The following is a 24,327-nucleotide window of genomic DNA, read 5'->3' on the forward strand; positions in this document are numbered from 1 at the left end:
GTACAATGACCCTTTGTACGACCGCAAAAGATTCAAAATGGATTTTTAAATCAAATTTTAAAAAATAACTTCGCGACCCTTCATGACAGAAAAGGTCCTACTTGACAGCTTGTTCCAAAGGGGGCCATAGTTGATCGATCAAAACATGTTGTCTTGTCAATTTTTTTTTGCATTCAAATGATCAAAAATGGTTTTTAATCGTGTTTTTTAGCGTTGTACAAAAAAAATTACACATTGTTTTAGGACCCTATTTGGAGTCGATCACTCCCAACTAGCTGTTTTACTAGTGGCCAGGCCAACCGCGTAAAATTAAGCGCAAAAATGATTCGTTCGAGTGGGTTGAGACAGGTCGGGAAGAAACGTGTGTGAACCCAAATGGAATGACCCCCAAGTTAGACAGTGCAACAATGGTGATGTCCAAAATTACATGGCTACGGAAATCTCAACTTCGTTTAAAAATAATCAATCATAGTCATAGAACTAACCTCAATCTACGTCCTCCCCCTCACAGGTTCCCGGTGCGAGTCCCCGGTGGCGCTTCCGTACTCGGACGAGTGCAACTGCCTGAACGGCGGCAGCTGCACCCCGAACAGCTCGACGTGCATCTGCCCGCAGGGCTTCGACGGGCAACGGTGCGAGCTCGCGACGGCCATCTGCTCGTCGGCCAACTGTCTGGAACCGTTCCGGTGTACCGGCGGCAAGTGCCAGTGCCCGGACAACATGAACTGCGACAACGTGTGCGCTTCGTCGCCGTGTCTGCACAACGGGTCGTGCTATCCGCAGGGTTCCGGCGGGCAGGACTATGTGTGCAAGTGTCCACCCGGGTACGAGGGAAAACGGTGCGAGAACGATATTGACGAGTGCAAGATCAAGGACAAGATCTGCGTGAATGGGATTTGCCAGAACACTCCGGGGTCGTTCCGGTGCTTCTGTACGCCCGGATATACGGGACTCAACTGCGATCTGGATGTGGACGAGTGTTTGAGCAGACCGTGCAAGAACGGGGCCCAGTGCGTGAACAAGGAGAACGACTACGAGTGCATATGTCCGCCCGGGTACAGTGGGAAGGACTGTGATACGGATATTGACGAGTGCGAGAGTAACCCTTGTTCGAAGGGGTCGACGTGTATCGATCGGGTGGCGAACTTTACGTGCGTGTGTATTCCCGGGATGACCGGACGGTTGTGCGAGATTGACATCGATGATTGTGAGGTGAGTTAATTGGGTTTTGTTTGGGTCAACATTTGTAGTGCTCCATCGCATTACAATGCTTTGGCACATCACAAACGTTGTAACAGCCAGGCCTACTGCGTAAATATAACCGCAGAGATGATTCGTTGAAACCCCTTCAAACTGATCTCCGCAACATTCTCTCTCTCCCCTCCAGTCCCAACCGTGCCAGAACAACGGCCGCTGCATCGACAAGCTCGGCGACTTCCTGTGCGACTGCAACCAGACGGGCTACTCGGGCAAGCTGTGCCAGTACAACATCAACGAGTGCGAGTCGAATCCGTGCACGAACGGAGCCGAGTGCATCGACAAGGTGAACGACTACCAGTGCAAGTGCTTCCCGGGCTACGTCGGGAAGAACTGCGAGGAGGACATTAGCGAGTGCGAACCGAATCCGTGTCAGTACTCCGGGCGGTGTTTGGAGCGCTCGAACGTGACGCTGTACTACTCGACGGATATGAGCTTGCCGGTGAATTATAGGAACGGGTTCTCGTTTGCGAATGCCAGCGGGTATGATTGCGTGTGTGTGCCCGGGACGATGGGCAAGAACTGCGAGATCAACATCAACGAGTGTGACAGCAGTCCGTGCAAGAACGGGGCGTGCGTGGATGGAATTGGAAATTATACATGTGATTGTGAGCCAGGTTTCGAAGGATTCCACTGTGAGACGGATATCGATGAGTGCTTGAAGTACCATCCGTGTGTTCATGGAACGTGTTTGGACGCGAGGAACAACTATGACTGTGACTGTGATGGGCTGTGGGGTGGCAAGAATTGTTCGGTGAAGTTGACCGGGTGTGAGGGGGAGCCTTGCTTGAACGGAGGAGCATGCATACCTTATTTGGAGAATGAAACGCAGCACAAGTTCAACTGCTCGTGTAGACAAGGTTTCCAGGGTAAGACTTGTGACACGGCTACGACGATGTCGCTTGGAGCGAAGAGTTTGCTGATTGTGAACACAACCCGGGATGAAGGGTATGATATTCATTTGAGGTTCAAGACTACGCTGCCAAATGGTATTCTGGCGTTCGGAAATGGAGCGACCTCCTACATCTTGGTATTGAACAACGGACGGCTTAATCTGCACTCCGCCCTGTTGAATCGTTGGGAGGGAGTCTTTGTCGGTTCCGGACTCAACGACAGCAAGTGGCAAAAGGTCTTCGTCGGGATCAACTCGTCGCACTTGGTCCTGTCGGCCAACGAAGAGCAGACCATCTTCCCGATCAACTCGTACGAAGGTACCAACGGAAGCAATACCTCCTTCCCCATCACCTACCTCGGAGGAACCACTCCGACCCTCGCTCAACCCTACCTCAAGCACATTGCCCGGGCCGTCTCCAGCTTCGTCGGATGCATGGAAGACGTCGTCATCAACAGCCAGTTCGTACTCCCCGGACAGGAACAAGAGTTCACCACCCTGCACAACATTGACACCGGCTGTCCGCGAACGCCCCAGTGCGAACCCAACCCGTGCAACTCCAACGGCCAGTGTACCGATCTGTGGCACACCTTCTCCTGCCACTGCCAGCGGCCTCACCTGGGTCACACCTGCAAGTACAACATCACGGCGGCAACCTTTGGCCACGAAAACACATCCTCCACCGCGGTCAAGGTTAACGTCAGTGACACCGCCCGCCGTGCCATCCGCTCCGTTCTGGACATCTCGATGTTCATCCGAACCCGCCAACCCTCCGGCATGGTCTTCTACCTCGGCAGCGAACCCGAAGCCAGCGACCAAACCCCGGACGACTCGTACGTCGCCGCGTTCCTCTCCAAGGGCGAACTCCTCGTCCGCATGATCTTCAACGACACCCCCGAAGGCTACACCGTCGGCGGCAACAAACTCGACAACGGCTATCTCCACCTCATCGAAGTCATCCGCAACTCCACCCTCGTCCAGGTCAAACTCAATGGCACCGAGTACTTCCGAAAAACCCTCTCCTCCTCCGGCCAACTCAACGCCCAGGTCCTCTACCTCGGAGGTCTCCCACCCTACCCGGACTCCATCAACAGCCTGTACAAAGACGACTCCGAAAAGCAGTACTTCAAGGGCATCATCCAGGACGTCCAGGTCTCGAACGGTTCGCACGCCATGATCGTCGAGCTGTACCCGCTGAACGAGGAAGGTCTGGTACTGCCCCCACCCTTTGGCGACGTTATCATCGACCGCAACTCCGTGCTCGAGGGCGTCGTCACCGACGATCTGTGCCGGACGCAGCCGTGCAAGCACGACGCCGTCTGCGCCAACACGTGGAACGATTTCGTGTAAGTATTCGCCAAGTTATGGTAGAAAAAAAAATAAAACTAACGCACCGAAATCTCACTCTCGCATGCAGTCGTTGCAAGTGGGACTATCTCAAAGATAGCTTCCACTCGTTGAAGCGACTATGGAACGACCGTAAATTAGCTAGGTAACATGATTTGGATCAGCTCATTGTATTACCTCCAAGATTCAGTCCAAAAATTAAGCTACGATTGTATCATTCCCAAAGTTTTATAATTGGCTCTCAACCTAGGAATGTTGGCCTTTGAACACTGAAGCCCTTTCATGCTATAGTCCACTCGTTTCACAGCTCCCTTCATTTAAGCTGATATACATTTCCGAAAGTACTTAGGGGTTACATACATTTAAAATCAATCAAATAGTTTTTCAAATCTTATTTGAAAATTAAACAATTTAGTAATTGAATATTGAATTATACTTTAATGACTAAAATCTGCCGTTAAAATGTCTTCTAAAAAATCAAAAATCAAATTATTCGCTCTACAGCATTGCCGGGGCCAACATTTACTTCCCAATCCGACGGAAGGCGTGGTCAGACAAATCTCGTCTCGAAAAATGCCACCGGGACCGTCTGGGATCGAACTCAAGCCGACTGGGTGAGAGGCAACCACGCTTACCCCTACACCACGGTCCCGGACAAAAAATTTCTTCTATGGCTCCGACATGTCGTACAACACATTATTGTACGATCAGTACCTAGCTGGACTCGGTCGTTGGAAACAACCGTCGGCTCAACGACCGATGAAATAGGCGGCGGGCCAGATGCGGGCTTAAAAATGTCAAAACCTCTACCCCCTCACTTTTTTTTTTCCTTTGGAGGGTAAGGCTCCCCCTCACTTCGTCTCACCATCTAGCTGCAGCTTTGTTGACAAACAAACGAAGCACGCGGTCGAATGATGGCATCGAGCCAGAATTAGGGGTGATCATGGGATTAAAAATGAAAGTTTTTTCAAGAAAAATAATGTTTTTCAGACTGACTAAAAAAATTGCGAGAATGTTCAAACAATTATTCCTGATGTCGGAAAAAGGGATTGAAAACCAAAATTTTAATCCATATTTTTTATAAATTCTGGAGTTTTTTTTGAAAAGGTCCAATAAACCAAATTTCCAGTTTTTGCTTTTTGGGTGTTTTGAAACCGCCTTGAGTCAGGGGTATTAAAAAACACCCAAAAAGCAAAAACTGAAAATTTGGTTTATTGGACCTTTTCAAAAAAACTCCAGAATTGAACCTTTTTTCCAATTGGTAACCCCTAGGTCTATCCACGACTGTTTCCAATAACCGTGAAAAGATGCCAGAAAATCCAGCTACCAGCTAAATCCACAATAAAAGTATGTTTACATGAAACTGCGGGATTGTTTGCATCAGATCTGCTTTCTCTTTCATGCGACTTTAAGCTGTTTTTGTTTACTGACTGACTGTCTTTTGATATGTCCGCCAACATATTTCGCAGGACTGTGACAGCCAAAAATGCCAGATTTGCATTTTTTTGTTGTTGTTTTACTATGTTAATCGTTGATTTCTTACGAAATTATTTGCTTACAAAAAAGATAAACGTTCTACAGTTCTTCTGCTGAAAAAAGTTTTTTGAAATATTAATTTTTAATCAAGTTAAATTCATTTGCGTTTTTGTGATGTGCACAAAAATCAGCAAAATCTGGTGACAGCTGGAGCTCGATCATTGTTTGCATCAGGAACAGTTTCATTTTTGAGTTAAATTATTATTTTTTTACTGGGCCTAGAAAGCAAAAACGAAACTATTGGCACTACGCCCCCCGGGGCATGGCCTTCCTCTAACGTGGGATTTCTGCTCCAGCGCCTCTGACGAGACAGGAGAAACCGGGACCGACGTTTTACTTCACCATCCGATAGAAGCTCAGTTGATAAGGCGGGAATCGAACCCGCGTCTCATAGCATCATCGGGATCGGCAGCCGAAGCCGCTACCCCTGCGCCACGAGGCCTAGAAAGCCTTGTATGTATTTTTTAGTTTTAGATTTTTTATATGTTTCAGGGGATTTAAAAAAACTTAAATTCGGGAACCGTCGGCTTGGGTTCGAATAGTTCTTGAAAGAACGTCCTCCAAAGAAATAATATTTTTGAAAGGCTGAGAAAAAATCATATTACTTTTACTCAGAAACTTATCGGGCATTTAGTTTCTGAGATACAGCCTCAAAAAATCGAATAGATGAAAATGAATTTCTCCAGGTGTCACCTAATTAGCCTGTAATGCACAACTGACGATATCTCTGAAACTATTGGTCTGATTTTTAATGTGAAATATTGAAACTTTTGCACCATTTTGTGATCTGAAAAATATTTCCAAAAATTTTATAATTTGGTCTAAAATGAGAAATAAGGCAAATAATCTTTTTTCAGACCTTTTCAAAAGTTGAGCATGATTTTAAAGTTTTGAATTTATATTTATTGAAAAGATCAGAAAGTTTTGGACCAATAGTTTCCGAGGTATCGTCAGTTTAAAATTATAGGCTAAATAGTTGAAACTTAGAGAAATTCATTTTTATCTTTTTGAATTCTTTGTGAAGCTGTATCTCAGAAACTAACTGCCCGATTTGCAAAGTTCAAAAAAAATAAATCATTTCTTGTTCAGGAACAGGAAAACCTTTGCAAAGTATCGGAGCCGGCATTAACAAAGCGGATTCAGTGACAGTTTATTATTCAACTTATTGTTAACATGTTAAGGTTAATGTAAACCTTCCATAGGTTGTCTTCCTAAGGTGTCTTGATAAGGTCCAGTTTGTGACGATAAAGAAAAAAAGATCACCAGTTGTGTTGGTCCGAGCCGGGATTTAAACCCCGATCTACCGCTTACGAGGCAGAAGCGCTACCACCGGGCTACGTGGCTCGGTTTTCAATGTTCTAGAATGAAAATATTAGTAAATTTTCTCAGATATTCAAATATATATATTTTTAAAGGGTAATTATCTTTCAAGAATTATTTTTTGAACAAAAAGACATTCGATAAGTCAGATGTGTTTTTATCACAAATTATTTTTTAAATTCAAAAACCTAAAAAAAATGAAAATTTCATAGTAACGATAACTTGAAGACGGTACATTTTATCAAATAAACTATAAAGTTCTTTTCGATTTTGGTAGAAAGATATCCGAATATGTTATATTTGCTGATATACTTCTACCTTAAAAAAAATGTCAATTGTACGATTTCAGACCATGTATGATATTATTGCATAAGGAACTCTATTCGATCAACAAGAGAGCAACTCTCATTAATGTTTTTGGACTCGTCTGTCTATAGAATAATGAAGATTATGGCAAAAACTATGTAAATCAACGCTTACAATATCAATAAATGCATTTTATATCGTCCAAAAATCATACTGAAAGTTCAAAGAAAACTTTTTAAACCTTTGCTTATAACTTAAGCTGTTTTTATACCATAATGCTCAATTTTTTCAGCTTGGTTTTTCAATGTTAAGCTTCCAATTTCAAGGTTTTTTCCCCGAAATATTCTTCCCAATATCGAGAAAAGCAGGGGATGCATTTTGCCCCGGGGGTGCAAATTACCCCCTCTCATCCTAATTTCATTCCTACAATTTCTTTTGCTTTGTTAAATACCATATCTAAGGCTACCAACTGTACGGATTTTTTCCTTACCATACGGATTTTCGAACCTCTTCGCCGATTTTTAACAGGCCGGAATTTTTGTAGGGAATTTTACGCATAATACGGATTTGTACGGAATTTTAACAACTTATCAATCATTGAATTGCCTTTTTGATTTGGTCGAAGCTTTTGTTAACTAGACATATTTTTTTCTGTGAGTTTGATTTAAAAAGGGAATTTTCCGGGGTTTCCTCAAGTGATCATCAATAATTCTAGAGTTTTTGAACTATAGTCTTTCATATGTTGATAGGACCTTTAAAAAAAAACTCTAGGATTGTTCTTTTAGAAATTCCTTACTAAATATATTTATCCATTTCCAAAGGCTTTCTACAACTTGTGAAAACATTTGAACTTTTGAATCAACAAATCTACAGTTTTTTTAAAGGTCCTATAAACTATTGTGTTTCACATGTTATAGGACCTTTTCAATAAAAGAAAAACTCTGGAAAAGTGTTCGTGAAAACACTAAGAACGATATTATTCGTAGATTCAAATCACGGTTTATTTTATGAATACTTTTAAACGTGCAAGTCATAAGCACTCTGACAGCATTTTGTGAAATTTGTTAGCTGTAAAAACGACGCAGTTTGATATTTTTAATTCTCAGATTTATTAAATTTAATTTATCTAAATAATTCATTGACAGTTTTTGTTACATCATGGTGTCGTCATATCGGCAAAGTGTACGGATTTTTGCTCAGCAAGAGTTGGTAGCCTTAACCATATCAAACACATGATTTTACATTTTGAGGGATTCTTTTTACATTATTAAAAGCATTGCAACATTCTTAGAATCACTGAAGAAACATTTTGATATGGGATTTGTTATTGAATAGATTGTTAATTTTTTTTTTCGTTTGTTGTTGTCCTTAACTCTTTCTACAGAATTTCCTCTAAGACCCTTACAAATTACAGGCGCTCTTACCTAAATCTAATTTTTTTTCCTCCCCCATCACAGCTGCACCTGCCCGCGCGGCTACAAGGGCAAGTTCTGCCAGGAGATTCAGTTCTGCGAGCTGCAAAAGTGCCCCCAGCACGCGACCTGCCAGAACCTGGACACGGGCTACGAGTGCATCTCCAATATGACCTTCCACGACGACAACGAACCGCTGCGGTACTCGTTCAACCCGGGTTCGGCGGAGTTGCTGCACCACCGTCAGACGGCCTCCGGCAAGGACAACATCATGGACACGATCGAGATCTCGTACCGGACCAAGTTCGGGGGGACGCTGCTAAGCGTGCAGGACAGCGACATGTACTTTGAGATATCGACGATCATGAAGCTGGTGACGGTTTCGTGGCGGTTGTCGTCGGAGCTGCCCGAGCAGTATCGGTTCCAGTACGACGAGGACGATAACTATGGGTGGCACACGGTGTTTGTGCGGGTGACCTCGAATGGGAAGTTGGAAGCTGGGTGGAAGGGCTGGGAAACGGCGCTGGATCCGCAGCCGGCGATCTCGGTGACGATCGATTACATGGCTTATAAGCATTTGTTCTCTGGAAAGTTCTTTATATACCTTGGGGGGACTTCGCCACTGGCACCGATCGACAACAACTCGATCGTGAACGGAGGAACCGATAAAGGATCGACGTTCAAGGGATGCTTGGGGGAGACTCGCGTAGGAGGTTACCTGTTGCCATTCTTCCCGCACGACGTGATCTACCCGGACACGTTCCACTTCACCGGCGCTCACTTCAACCTGAGTTCAGCTCAACCGGAAGAGGGTTGTATCCTGTGCTTCCAGCAGTCCTGTAAGAACGGAGGCATCTGCAGCAACCCGTCGGAGAAGTACGCTTGCGATTGCCCGGCCGGATACGAAAACGACGACTGCTCGCAGAACATCGACGAGTGCTTGACGGCAAACTGCACCAACAACTCGACCTGTATCGACGGCGTGGCGAGCTTCACCTGTCAGTGTCTGGAGGGGTACGAGGGCGAGCTGTGCGAGTTCGAGATCGACGAGTGCCGGTCGAACCCGTGCCGCAACGGGGGAACCTGTACCGATCGGATCGCCGGCTTTACCTGCGAGTGTACCGAGGAGTACGCCGGACCAACCTGTGACGTGTTCCGGCTGGTGACCTGCGACAACCAGCCGTGCAAGAACGGGTCGACCTGCAATGACGGGTTTAGTAAGTTGGGCGGAAAGTGGTTCTTGTTTTGAGGTTGTACTAAAATGTTGACTCTTTCTTGCAGATTCAACGACGGGCAACAACTTCACGTGCTCCTGCAAGCCCGGCTTTTCCGGACCGCTGTGCGACATCCGGTTCTGCGACGTTGAACGGTGCCAGAACGATGCGATCTGCATGACTAATGACGAGGGGGTAAGTGACCTACATAATTCTTTCCCTATGAAAATTATGACCTGCATAACTCTTCCTCAAATAAAAAAATTATGCAACATGTCACAGTGACCTGCGTATCTCTACTTCTCTACATTAAAGCCACATTTTTTAAAAAGTTCTTCAAAAATTGTAAATGACCTACATATCTCTATCCCAATAAAATTGTACTAAATTCTGTACTAAAATTCCAAAGTGATTCGAAGTGGTCTACTTAACTCTACTCCTATAAAAAAAGTCCTCAAATAAAACAGAGTTCTCAAATTACCTCCCTTTCATGAAAATTGAACTTGCTTTGTACTAAAATCCCAAACTTATTCCAAGTGACCTCTATCCAAACATATCCTTAAATTAATTTTACTAAAATTGTACTAAATAAGCCAAATAGACCTACTAGTTTCCCTCACAAAAACTGTACTAAATTGGTACTAAAAACTCAAAGTAATTTCATGCTGCCTACGAAACTTCACCTCTATTTAAACTGCACTAAACTTGAACTTAATAAAACAGTGATCCAAAGTGACCTCACAAAAACTGTACTAAATGAGTGCTGGAAATTCAAAGTTATTTCAAGTGGCCTACGTAACTCTACCTATATGAGAACTGTTCTGAATTTGAACTAAATAAAACAGTGATCCAAAGTGACCTCACAAAAACTGTACTAAACTTTTACTAAAAACTCAAACTTCTGTCTAACGACCAACTTAACTCTACCCCCATTTAAATTGAACGAAATGTGTAGTGCTAAAATAAATCAAAGAGCTCAAATGGTCTTCATAAAAATTGTACTAAATTAGTTCTAAAATCCCAAAGTTATCACTACTTAACTGTAGTCTAATGACTAAATTTTCACTAAACAGTGATCCCAAATGACGTTCTAATTATCTTCTTAAAAATTGTACTAAATTTAAACCTCAATCCTAACTTCAACAACAAAGCTATTTCAACAAGCCTAATTAACTGTAGCTTTATGATTTTTGTTTAATTTTAACTTAATTAAACGTTGATTTAGAGTGGAAGGTCACCTCTTAAAAAATTTTGTTAGATAAGTCGAAAATTCCGAAAGTTATTTTAAATATGCTACACAACTAAAGCCCTATGAACTTTTTTCTGTTTTTGCACTACATTAAACAGTTGTCCAAGGTACTTAAATCCCACCTTTCAATAATTTAATAAAAAATGCGCTAAATTAGTCTCCAATTCCTTAAGTTATTTCAAAGAGCCTACATATCTAAAACTTTATGAAAATTGTTCTATTTTTGTGCTAAATTAGATAGTGATCCATAGTGACCTTCCAATTACCTTTCTAAAAAATGCACAACATTTGTACTCAAATACCAGAGTTATGTCAAATAGCGTTTATTATAGCATAAAAATTCTAATAATTTTATACTTCAATCCTTCAAAATACCTTTTATAAAAAAGCACTTAATTTGTACTAAATTTCATAAGTCATTTGAAATAGCCAACATAACTAAAATTTTATGAAAATTTATCTAATTTTGTACTAAATTAAACAGTGATCCAAAGTGATATCTCAATTACCCTTCTAAAAATGTACTAAATTTGTACATCAATACCACATTGATTCCATGTGACCTATTGTGTTTCATATGTTTAGGCCGATGCAAATATTTAAAAAAGTTTTTGTATAAAAATTTAAAGAACAAGCCATAATCTTCACATTTAAATGAAAAAAGTGTTTTAAAATGCATTTTACACTAGTTCAGTTGTTTTGCAATCATTAGTTTTCAAAAAATCTAAGATTTCATGAAAACAAAAACTGTATCAAAAAAAAAAGATTTTGCATCGAAAATTTTCAAAAAATCTTAAGATTTTTTAATAAACTCATACATGCTAAAAATGACTTTAAACGCAGGAGAATGTATTTTAATTTGATTTCAGCTGGTTGCACTTGAATTTTCATTGAAATTTTGAAGTTTATTGTAAAAATATTTTTTTTGCCCCCTGATTTTTCGGGCCAATTTTGAAGGGGGGGGGGGGGGGGTGACAATAGTAGTTTATGCAACAAATTGCAAAAAGAGGATTTTTTCAGCACGAGTCGTACATTTATCCAACGAGGTTCACCGAGTTGGATAAATACGAAGAGTGCTGAAAAAATCAAGTTTTGCAACGAGTTCCATACAACATTTTTTGCAATTCCAAAAAACACACACTGAGTGGAATTTTAAGTCAAATTTTCAAGTATTTTGTCAATAAACCGTTTAAATCAAAAAAATGTTGAAAAGTGTTACTTTTCGAAACAAGTGCTGAAAAGTTCAACTTTTCAGCACCCATTTGAGTGCTGAAAAGTAAAACTTTTCAGCATTTATTTTGAAAAGTGTTGCTATTCGATTCTGTTATTTTTGGTACAGAAAAGTAGGCTTTTTCGTCGTTCAAGAATGACAGGAAAAGTAAGTAGTTTCACGACGGAATTGCAAAAAAACTTTTAAAAATATTTGTACCAGCCTTAAAGGACCTAATAAAAAAAGTCTAGATGAGAACTAGGGGAAATTCTCGTATGTTTGGCAGGTTAAGCGCTCGCTCCTAACTCCATCCAATTTGCTGATTTTCACTATTTAAACAATTTATTTTGCATAACTTTATAGAAACTTGCTTGCTCACTTCTTATTGAGATATTTATCACTTGATTTCAGTTGAAAGCGCTTTAAATTAGCATTAATTGAATGTCAAAGTTCTGACTTGCCAACATTAGAGGCACGCTGGAATTAGATGCTGTTTCCCTATGAAATTGAACAAAACTAAAAACCCATAATGACCTCAAGTTATCACCCAACGATCTAAATTATAAATTGTTCTAAACTACAGAGTGATCCCACAAAACCTTACAATAATTTTCATCTTTTATTACAAATTCCCCTATGAAATTGTACTGAATCACCAAACTGAATTTTGGACTAAATTTACACTAAAAACCTAAAGTTATTTAAATTCACTTACGTATCTCAACCCCTACAAAAAATACAATAATATTCCACAGTTGAAATCTCGACGATTTACATAAAAATATCTAAATTTGTACCAAAATCCCACAGTTATCCCAAGTGACCTACATATCTGCACCCCTGAAAAAAAAATGCTGTTCTAAAATTGTACTAATCCCCCTCCAACAGATCCCGATCTGCCTGTGCAACTCGGGCTACACCGGCCGGCTGTGCGAGATCGAGGTGAACGAGTGCGAATCGGCCCCGTGCCAGAACGGGGGCCAGTGCGACGACTTTATCAACGGGTACCGCTGCAACTGTACCGGCACCGGCTTCGAGGGGCGCAACTGCGAGCTGGACATTGACGAGTGCATCGCGGAACCGATCAACTGTGGCGGCCGCGGGGAGTGCATCAACACGAGGGGGTCGTTTAGGTGAGTCGTCAATTCTAAACCGCATTTCAATTCTAAAATCGCACGTTTGACGTTTCTCTGCCAGGTGCCGCTGTAACCAGGGCATGTGCGGCAAGGAGTGCGCCCAGGCCGACCCGTGCATCGCGGTGCCCAACATCTGCGAGAACGGTGGCATCTGCATCGAGGACTGCGACCGGGAGCACCGGTACAAGTGCAACTGCACGGTCGGCTTCATCGGCGTCAACTGCTCCGAACAGGTAAGCGTTTGTGCCGCTGTGTAACATAACCCTTGGGAAGGCAAACGCTTCTAACGCTACCCGCTGCAACACTCACAAATCATCGTCATAACGCAATCAATCGCAAATCTTTCTTTTTCCACATTATAGGCTGATGGCACAAGGGTCACTGAAATACATTTCCTGGATTCGGTCTACTACTATGTCGATAAGATTGTGGGGAGTGTTTTTTTCTTCTTGTAACATAAAAACCAAAAAAACTTTTACGCTTATCTCATGCACACGAATAATTCCGGCACATGTATATGGTTTTTACGATTTTATTTTGCATGATCTTTTCTTACTAACGACAATTGTAGTTTGGATTTAAATGAGGGATTCCAGGCAAGGGTCACTTACTAACACAATGCATGGCATAGAAAAGTAAACCTTAAAATATATTAAATTTGGGGACAACGATGAAGGATATAGATGACGGGAAATTTTGATGCTCCACTTTTTCAAGAGGGTAAGGTAAATTCTCCAAAAGTAAGTTTAACTTGGAGCTTACACATTCACACACAAAATGAGACCGTTTAACGAAAGTCACCATTTTTATTTTTTGTATTTTTTTAATAGGCTCAAACTTTGTGGGGGCCTTCCTTATCACCAAAGAAGCTATTTTGTGTCATTGGTTCGCCCATACGAAAAAAACCCATAGAAGTCTCCATACATTTTTTTCAGCTTTCCATACAAAAACGTTTTTTAAATATTCACTGAGACGTTATATTGAATGTTTGGCCCTTTTGAAATGTTAATCTTGATTTATAAAATATTGTTTTCGTAAAGATCGGAAAATTTCACGAATGCTTCATACTATAACATTGAAAATCGGACCATTAGTTGCCGAGATATCGACAATAGAAAAATGTGGGTTTTTTGGGTGAGACTTAGAAAACATTAGGGCGTCCATTTTTTCAGGTTTTGAATTTTACAGGAAACAGATTTTTTTTAGATCCCGGGAATTCCCGGGATCCCGGGAAATTTTAAAAACATTCATTAAATCTATGTTTTCATTATATTTGTCATGTTTTGGAAGCATAAAATCAAAGAATTAGCTCAATAATATTGATTGGTGATAATCCACACTTCAATATAAACAAGAATAGCACTTTTTAGATAGATTGCATGATATTTTTTTTTTCTTTGTTGTGCTTTGGATTTTCGACGTACGAAATGTATAATCCAATGTTATTCAAATTAAATATGATTTTTTTTATGAATATATGTTTTTTTTTATGGCATGGGGTGATTGGTCATTATAATTAAACAATGGCATCAGTAGGGCGGTGCTTGTGGGGACGCGCAGTTATGTTTTTTTCGTGTTATTTTCCGTCTCTTTTGTGTCGCTATTTGTGTACATGGGATGATTGGATTTCTTTTTTCATTTATTTTTTGTTCGCGCGTTCGTTGGCCGATGAATTTTATTTTTGTTCTCTTTATATAGTTTTCGATAGAAACGATCCGATTTTTGTTTTTTGAGACAAGCAAGTCGTATTGCTGGATTAAGTCCTTTCCATATCATCGAGGATCGGAAGGCACGTCGACGAATATGTTTTAAGGCTCATGATATAAAATAATTTTAATGAATGAAGCCCTTCCTACATCACCGTTGATCGGAAGGCACGCCGACGGAGAATTTCTGGAGAATCGCGGTCGAATTAATACTATATTTAAATCCCTAGTTAGGCATCTTTCCGCAGCCGGATGCCTAAGATTTTTAAAATTTCAACCGATATACAAATGGCTCATGGTCGCATCACCTACCACTAGGGTTGCCAGGTTGCCAGATAAATCTGGGAATGCCAGATTTTTCAAGTGTCAGCCAGAATAAAGATTTACCCTTCTCTGTGCCAGATATTGACAGATTTTGCCAGATTTTTCACTTTATGCCCATCTCATGCATTTTTTTTTATTAAAATGTACGTATTTAATTGAATTGATTTTGTATTTAATTGAAAATCAAATAAAAGTAGAATTGTTTTACAAAAAAAAGATGTAAATTCAACTTTTTTAAGGTCATAAAAGCAGTTAGACCAAAATTCTGAATTGAATTATACAAACTTTTAAATCAATTCATATCGTGCCTCCCCTTCGCCATTCACAATCGTAAAATTTTCGTCTGCCAGTTTTTTCCAGATTTTTCGTCGATATTTTTCCAGATTTTTCAAATTTTGACCTGGTAACCCTGCTACCACTGTGAATCCTGACCTCATACCCATCTTACTAACCCCTTAAAACTCATGTGATACTTTGTCGGAGACGCAGCTGATTTAGCGGTCCCATCACTCAAGTATCGGCTAACATTCCCATCCACTTCCCCGTGTCTTACCTCTGGTCGTGGCCGGCGTCGGTATTGATCAGCACGATAGGGACCTTTGAAAATTGTGAAGGGGTGATGATTGGTTCCTACTTTTCATCTATGGTCCACGGAGCAATGGTTGGGGGTCCTGGTCAATAACGAAGTAGCAGCTACGGGTAGACACCAATGCTATGCTATGCTATATATGTTTTTATTTTTTTTGACAGGACCAAGAAATTATTTTAGAATGTCCAAAATAACTTAACAAAAAACAAATGAAATGATGCCAGTATATTTTAAAAATTTGAGAAAAATTTAGACTTTCATGCTTCATGAACTACAGTCTGAATAGGTACAGATGATTTTAAAAGCAAAAAAATGGAAATCGGTGTACTAATTGTTTTGTCCTGTTCCGGTTTTAACCAAAATCATTCAAAAAATCAAAACATCATGCAAAAAAAATAATGAAACAGCTATCTTAGTTCGATACATTTGTCCTGATTTGTCAAAAATGTTTGTTAAAAAATAATTTAAAATAATTTTTTTATCAAAAATCATGAATATCCGTAGTCTTTTCAAATATATATTAAATTAAATAGAAAACATTTAAAGCGAAATGAATGCTTATAGATTCTGTTTTATTTTTATTTTTATCAATTTCAAATTATTTAACTGTTCATCTATTTACACAACAAAATCTGAATTTTCAGACCAAAATTTGATTTTTCCAATGACGGAAATTCCTGGGACAAAATATAGAAATTCCCGGAATTCGGGAATTCTCGTTTTTTTTAAATCCCGTGAAATTTGTCCCGGAATTTCCCAGGAAAAACGCACTAGAAAACGTCAATTTTCCTGTTTTCAAACATTTGCATGGCAATATCTCAACAACTAAGGGTCATATCAACAAAGTTCAAAAAAGCAAAATATATAGAATTTTCTCAGCTTTTCAAAAAGCTTTTCAGAGGTGAGCAAATATGGACTCTAATTAAAAAAAATTAATAACTGCGACTATCTTTAAAAAAGTTACGAAAAATAACTATAACTTGAAAACGGTGCACTACAATACTTTTTGATTGCAAATTCGATTTAAAACATCGAAAAATGCAGTTGAAAAATTATTACGACAAATATTTCAATTTTTTGAAAAAAAAAACAGTATTGATTCAAAAGTTCATAACTCGGTCAAAAATGTTTTGCACATTCTAGGAATTTCTGAAAAGTTGGCATTTGATGTTCCTTAAAACAAAAATGAAATAGTGTTTTTTTTTTGCAAATCAAGTTTTAATGACAAAAAGTTTATTAAAAAATCACCAATTTTTTTTACCGTGTTTCATTTTTTTGTGTAGTCCTTCCTTAAACCTACAACTTTGCCGAAGACAACAAATCGATTTTTGAATTTTCATGTATCATTTTTGTATGGACAGCTGCCAAATTTGTATGGAAAATTTTATGGACAAATTAATGATGCAAAATGGCTTCTTTGGGCATACCAAAAGGAACCAAAAAAAAATACAAAAAATCGAATAACAAAAATCTCAGAGAATTGCTCAAAAGTTTCATTTTTTATAATTGAAAATCTCACCAAAAGCTTGCGGGATATTGCGAGTTCAATGGTTTTTCAAATGATTTTTTTTCAGATTTTCAAAAATATATTTTGTATTTTTTGAAAATGTTCAATCCAATTCATTTAGTTTTTATTAGTAAATAATCAGTTCACAATGTCGTATTTCTTATAACCTAATCGAATTTGGAGTTTCTTTAAGCTATGATTCATACCTGGGTGCTGAATAGTGGTTCGCAAAACTAAAGATCCTAAATAGGGAGACTGGTCGAAATGTATTTGACGTACCCAAACAGATCAGTTTCGCTAGAATGAGTAATGTTTTTTCGCTGGATCAGAAAGAGCTGCAGGATTCCGAAATCAAGGAATTTATCTGCGACATCGCAGAATGACACTCATGCCGCAGTTCTTTGTTACCCGTAAAAAAGAAAAAAATCTTCTAACCGATTGAAACGCGAAAATTTTCTAGCAAAAAAATTCAAAAACTAGACAAAATAATACAAATACTACTGATTATAGAACAGCTTATTTGCCAGTAAGAAAAAAGTCATGCTTGTGCTTGAACAGTCTCCTACTTTGTAGATGTAAAAAAGTGGGATCATTCGGAAATCACGTTACGCATTCTCCCCTTATGTTTATACATTTTTTTTTTGTTATTGTCTGCTCTACAACTTTGTAGAAATTTACAAAAACACATAATTTTAAAATGAAAAATTTTGTTCTAAATAAAAATAGCCCTTCTGGGTTATTGCAGATTTGACAAGTACATTAAATTTCCCTAAAATGAAATGCTCCATTTTTTTACAGTCGAGTAACGAAAAATGTCAGAAATCTTGAAGTAATTTTAGTTTTTTTTTCGATAAAAAATACGTTATTCGGAATGTTGAGTTCGCCATCAAATCGGGCTTCCAATTTTACAAAAAAAATCCTTTTAACAAAAATGTCCATGTTGTAGAGTCAAGATATAACCTAACTATTATACGCCATGCTCCCCTATATTGTCATGCTCCTGAGAGTATTTGACAGCAGGCGAGAATGAGTGCTGCACTCGCTGAGAGCGTGAGTTAGCGGAGCGTAGTTTGACAAGTAGCGCTCAAGTGATGCGTGGGAGTTCGGATTCTACAATTGGCGCAGTCGGTAGCAAAAACTTTGCTCCCGATTGTGTTGTTTTTTTACAATAAAAAAAATTGAGTGAAAAGTGTAAAGAAATTTTATGACTGGGGAAGAAAAGGTGAGGTTGAGGTGAGTGAGCGGCAATTTGACAAATAAATTGGCCATCGTGAACTGTGGTGAAAGATTTTGTTGCATAATCATAGCATTTGCCAAAAATGTGGTCGCATAAAGTGGCAAATGAACTGCGGCGGCAGCGGGAAAGAGAAGGAATGCACGGTGGGTGGTGTTTTTATAAAGGTTTGCATGCGGCATGGCCAACTGCGTTAACCTAAAGCTTACATAATCTAATTTTCAAGAGCCGCACTTGGGTTTGACTTCCAACAGTGCTGCTTTCCTTAAGCGTTTTCGTGAACCTTTTTTTTTGTTTTAAAGATCATTAGACAATTGTAATAGGTTGTGATGATTCCTGCAATTCTGCCTTTACATTCTTTTTTCTGGCAGAATGGATAGAGAAATCCCGAAGTTTTGGGTAGAGAAAGGAAGTGTCTTTGAATGCGTTTTCTTCAATATAGGGAAAATTGTGACGTCAGAAATGAACTCAAATCACTCAAAGTTCATTTTGTGAATGACTTTAACATTTTGTCCTAGTTTGACAGCTACATTGTCCCCAGGATTCTGTGGGAGAGAAAAGGAGGCGAATACTTTATGAAAATCATACCTGTCAAAATTCCTAGCCTCAAAATTTTGTCGCGGGTTGCCTTTCTCCTCTATTGGTTTCATTGTTCTTGTAACTGTTAAGCTACGTCATAACAGAACGTCCGCAGGTACTGCGTATGCGTACACGAACAAAAAGGCGAGTCCGACGAAGGTCGTAGCGCTGAGAAAGAGGCGAGTCCGACGAAAGTCGTAGCGCTGGAACAAAATGCGAGTCCGACGAAAGTCTTAGCACCGAGAAAAAGGCAAGTCCGACGAAAGTCGTAGCGCTTAGGAAAAGGCGAGTCCGACGAAAGTCGTAGCGCTGAGAAAGAGGCGAGTCCGACGTAGGTCGTAGCGCTGAGAAAAAGGCGAGTCCGACGAAAGTCGTAGCGCTGAGATAAGAGTGAGTTCGACGAAAGTCGTAGCGCTTGAACAAAAGGCGAGCCCGACGTAAGTCGCAGCGGTGAGAAAAAGGCGAGTCCGACGAAACTCGTAGCGCTGAGACGAATGAAAAGGTGGACATATGGAAGTCGTAGCACGGAGCAATGAAAAGTTGAACAAATTGAAGGGTTGATATGAACGAGATGTTGCCGATTTTCTAGAATCACAGAAAAAAAAGTCAAAATCTAGAATCACAAGTATGCTTCGAATTGAGATGAATAAAGGTTCACTATCTCAATGGAAGATAGATGGAAGATTAAGATAGGTCAGTATTTTAACACCCAAGAGAGAGAGAGAGAGAGAGAGAGAGAGAGAGAGAGAGATACTTGGCAGACTTTCCTATCGGCACACCGGAATCCCAGTCACGGCGTTGTAGCAGGATTCTAATAGCTGGCTATTCTGACAACATTCTGACAGGAATAATTCACTAGCAGATTTCTGGGAACCAGCTCTGCTAAAATATCTTGTGACTGGGATACCACGAATCAGACGAGTATCGGAAAAGAAAGAACATGGGATTTACATTTCTCTACGACCTTTATTGAGCCTGCTAAACAATCAGATCTGATCAATCTGATGGTTGAATAAATTCGGGCAGACGAAGACCGATCGGTGCGTTAAATTCCTCCTCAAGGCTCGGCAAGGAGCAGTAACGCACCAAAGTTGTGTAAAGAAGATAAACACGGCTCATTTCAACAATACAGAGAAATAAAATTGATATGGAGGATCGAATTAAAGTTACTAAAGTATTACTGATAGTCAGGTAATTGCTAGCTGCCAAAGGGATAAAAAAGAACACAATCCTTGGGTGTAGTCAACTGGTTATGGGTTCGACATTTCCATTTGCATTATTTTTATGTATCATTTAATGACTGAAATTAATTCTACGTTAGCCTGGCCCATGGCTTTCTTCCAAAGGTACTCACAAGTGTGAAGTGTTGCGATTGACATGATGGCTATCTTAGACTCTCTTATATGGAAGCTGACTTTGTTTAATTTTTGGTTTTAGTGGCATGGACTAAATCTCTCAGATTAATGCAAACCACGATGATGAATACCTCTGAGATACTAGCCAACCTCAGATTAAATTTGTCAGAGATCCAAGCAATACCCAAGAGTGAAGATCCAAACAAAGACAGAAACTTCATGTAGGATAAACCCGTATACAACGTTAGTTGTTGCAATTCAATAATAAGGCTTTTTAGGCACACTTCAAAATCTATGACTTGTGTTAATGAATAAATTCTCCTCAGAGTGTCACCACAGCCGCTGGTAGTTTCCTGATGAAAACAAAGAACTATCACAATCCCAGTGAAATATATTGGCTGATATCGGGCGGTCAATCAAAAATAAAACACGCAAGATGTCACATGATAAACACTTTTTACGAGAAAGAACAATTTCTGCGGCACCCCAGGGTATTAATGTGATAGAAATTTTTTTGACTAGAAAGCCTTGTTGAAACCAAATTCAGTAGTTTTTATTAAGCATGGAACATGGAAAGACCATTCTCTAATTCAATTTTATAAGGTTTGCTAGGAGACGAACTCCTCGTCACAGTGTCCTGATGCAAACTCGAACTGTAAGTGTCCCTGCAAAATATGATAACTGTAGGCCTTAGAAAAAACCAGCTATAAGTCGCATGACTAACAACTTTTGCGAGAAAGAGCAGATTCTTATGCAAACAAACCAACCCCTGTGATACGCAGAGGTGTGAATGTGTTAGTAATTAAATTAAAGTTTGTTTAGAGGGTTTGTAGAATCTGAATGAATAGCAGCTTGAGTTATTTAAAAACTGCAATTTTACACAAATAGTGGCAATATATTGGTGTTATATGATAAGATTATTTATGGTCTTCACTATGATTGGCAGGAACTTAATACCGCTTGACAACCGCTGTGTTAAAATCGGTTGGATTAAAATAATGTTCAGTATTGATTTGGTTATCAACTTGATTTGGCCTGGAATAGAATAACTTAGATATGGCAAGTCATGAATATTTTTTTTTTTTAGACAGTCATGCGGCCACACCAACTCGCGAGCTCGAATAATTAACCCTGCCGTGATCATATCGGTATAGTTGATAGAGGCAACTCCTAATTATTTTTCAAATTTCTTTCGAAGAGATGAACAATTGATAAATGTTATCAAAACTAACACGTTTATAAGACAGTTTGTTTCTGGATCAACCAGGATAGGAACCACTTCCTAACATGCTACTGGTTTTCTTTGTAATTTTACTATTTAAAAGTCAAATTAGATAACCAACTTGTAATTCATAGAATAAAGCGCGGCAGTATAACAAAATTCTGGTTGCTGAATATGAGGATTTTTTTTCTATGAAATGTCTATAACGCAATTTTTTTTTGTTTTGAGTAGAAAAGGGATTGTAGAGTCAAGACATAACCTAACTATTATACGCCATGCTCCCCTATATTGTCATGCTCCTGAGAGTATTTGACAGCAGGCGAGAATGAGTGCTGCACTCGCTGAGAGCGTGAGTTAGCGGAGCGTAGTTTGACAAGTAGCGCTCAAGTGATGCGTGGGAGTTCGGATTCTACACATGTAATCACCATTTCAGGCTGCAAATTGTTGAAAAACACGTCTTTTTTCGAATGTTCAAAAATTTAAGGGGTCGTACCACCCCACCGTTACGTGATATCGAAAAATGGAGCTCGGATTCGTGAACAGGGACAAAAATTGTCCCTTAGGACAAAGTTTCACGCAATTCTATAAGGGGTCGGGCCAACTTTTTCGATTTCGTGTGAGTTGGCGAAGAATTACCCAAATGCCAAAGTTTAAGTCTTGAAAAATGCGAATTTTCAGAGAATAACTCACGAGTGAAAAAGGTTTGGATACGCCATAAGCAAGTTATACGACCATGGGGCATGACAAGTTTTTTTTAACGCAAGGAACATTTTTGATTATTACTTTTTGGGTATCACAGAAAGTAATTTTGCATGCAAAACTAACACTATGTGCCCTGTAGCAGACAAAAAATACAATTTTTGTCTATAATCTAACTGCATCTAGATTCATTTTTCCCAACCTAAAATCAAACAAAAGCAATCATCGTCCCGTTTTGTTTTGTTTTTTTTTTCCCCCTTCCTCAAACAGGCCACCATCGAGGCGACGGGCACTTCCGGCGCGGACATCGCCCTGATCGTGGTCCCGGTCGTGATCGGGATCCTCGCCATTGCGGGCGCCCTCATCGGGACGTTCCTGGTGATGGCACGCAACAAGCGGGCCACCCGCGGCACCTACAGCCCCAGTGCCCAGGAGTACTGCAACCCAAGACTGGAAATGGACAACGTGCTGAAGATTCCCCCGGAGGAGCGGCTCATTTAAGACAGGGGCGGTGGGAACTGTGTTTGTTTGTTATGATTTATTTTGAAGGTCAGAGAGAGAGAGAGTGTATCGTTTTGTAGATATGATTGAATTGATCTTGTTGAAGAGGCCGCTGGGACGCATGACTGGGCCCACGATTGTGAATAGAAACAAAAGCAAACCTTTTACTCATATTATTACTAGTAGGACAAACCAGGTTGACTAATTTAAATCGGAAGCAATACTTTTCCTGTGTGGAGATTGTGTTGCTACAAAAACTGCGGTAACTTGTACTTAAAAGTCGCTCACGTCCCCCAAAAGCGATCGAGCAGATCGTCGAGGACGTTGCACGTCCAAGAGAGAGAGAGAAACAACATTTTAACTAAACATTAGAAGAAATATTGTGATATAAATCTTACCCCCTAGAAACAAAATGAGAGAAAGTTTAAAAAGAGAAACAAAACTATATGTTAAGACAAAGTATTTTAAACGCAACTCAAATCTGTCCTAACATGAAAGAAACCCGGAGGAGAATCTAAAGTGTCGCGCTGCTTAAGCTAAGAGAGCGACCCTAAAACATCGTTTGACCATTCCGTCCAGAATAACTACGTGTCCTATCGTCCAGAAGCATGTGTCTCTAAATTCAAGTGCCGTATGTATTTCGAAAACAAAACATTCCGTTAAAAAGAATAAATCCTTAAAACTACCTTAATTAAGTTTAACAAATTTTAAACAACACTTTCGCTTTCGCGTGCTTGTTTTAGTAAATAAAAGAAATTCTCGACGACTTTCATTCGACGAAAGTCGCTTATCTAAGAGAAAGAATAATTAACTTTAAGTCACTCACCCAAAACCACACACCTCCCACTGCTGCAGACTGTCTACCTATTTAATCTTGAAAAAAGTATTCAATTCTCTAGTTAGAATAACGAGCAAACAGAACGGCAGCAAATCGATCAAAACGTGTGAAATCAAAGCAAGCCCCGAATCGGAAAGCGAACCTTAAAATCATCATCATCAAAATATTTTTAGTTTCATTGATCCTTCATCACCCCACCCCCCTCTTTTTTAAGATTATAAAAACGAAGAAAAAATACTATTTTGTAAAGTAGAGTATAGTGACACGAATATTTTTAAACAGAACAGAAACATACATCGTTACTAGGATAATGTACAATAAAGAAAGGATATTTAAATTAACAACATGCTTTTGAAATTTGGTTTTTTTTTCCGATGACAAAAAATTCAAATTTTGGATTAGAATGAAACTTTATCCACGCATTCCCTATGTCGAAAGAAATCATGATTTATCTTTTTTTTATGCAAATCTCCATCCAGCAAAATCTGTAGGTTATGATTAGAACTTTTTATTATGAAAAGACACGAAAAAAAACCCGATTTTTTTAAATAAAGTGTTCATCAAAAATAGTAAAGTTCCATTGGAAAAAAAAACGTTTTTTATATATAATTTGAGATACATGATAAACCTCATTTGATAAACGTAAGACTCTAGCTGAAAAACTCCTTTTGGCAACTTGTTGCCAGCCGCTCTCATCTTCAACGCACACAAGGGACAAGAAAATGGATTTGAAAGACGGGAAGTGTTGATACTACTACACTTTTAAAGCGGACAAGGGGAAATCTCCACGGTCTCCCCAAGTAAATTTCGCTTTGAATTGATCGGTTTTTGGGAAAGTTTAAGGCAAATTTGCACCCGGCTCATGAATACCGAGATCAAATTTGCCACCTTGAA

General features: G+C 39.6%; 1 protein-coding gene across 1 annotated transcript in view; it reads left to right on the forward strand.

Annotated features, from left to right (window-relative positions):
* The window catches only part of LOC6046675 (protein crumbs), a 130,473-nt gene extending 106,696 nt beyond the window's left edge, over window positions 1-23,777 (forward strand). Inside the window, 7 exon segments of the mRNA XM_038262144.1 lie at window positions 512-1,212; window positions 1,388-3,495; window positions 8,116-9,287; window positions 9,352-9,479; window positions 12,632-12,876; window positions 12,941-13,112; window positions 22,365-23,777. Of these exon segments, the coding sequence (XP_038118072.1) occupies window positions 512-1,212; window positions 1,388-3,495; window positions 8,116-9,287; window positions 9,352-9,479; window positions 12,632-12,876; window positions 12,941-13,112; window positions 22,365-22,595 (4,757 nt within the window). The 3' untranslated portion in view covers window positions 22,596-23,777.
* The last annotated feature ends 550 nt before the right edge of the window (window positions 23,778-24,327 follow it).

The sequence above is a fragment of the Culex quinquefasciatus genome, chromosome 3 (assembly GCF_015732765.1).
Source record: "Culex quinquefasciatus strain JHB chromosome 3, VPISU_Cqui_1.0_pri_paternal, whole genome shotgun sequence".
Lineage (NCBI taxonomy): Eukaryota > Metazoa > Arthropoda > Insecta > Diptera > Culicidae > Culex > Culex quinquefasciatus.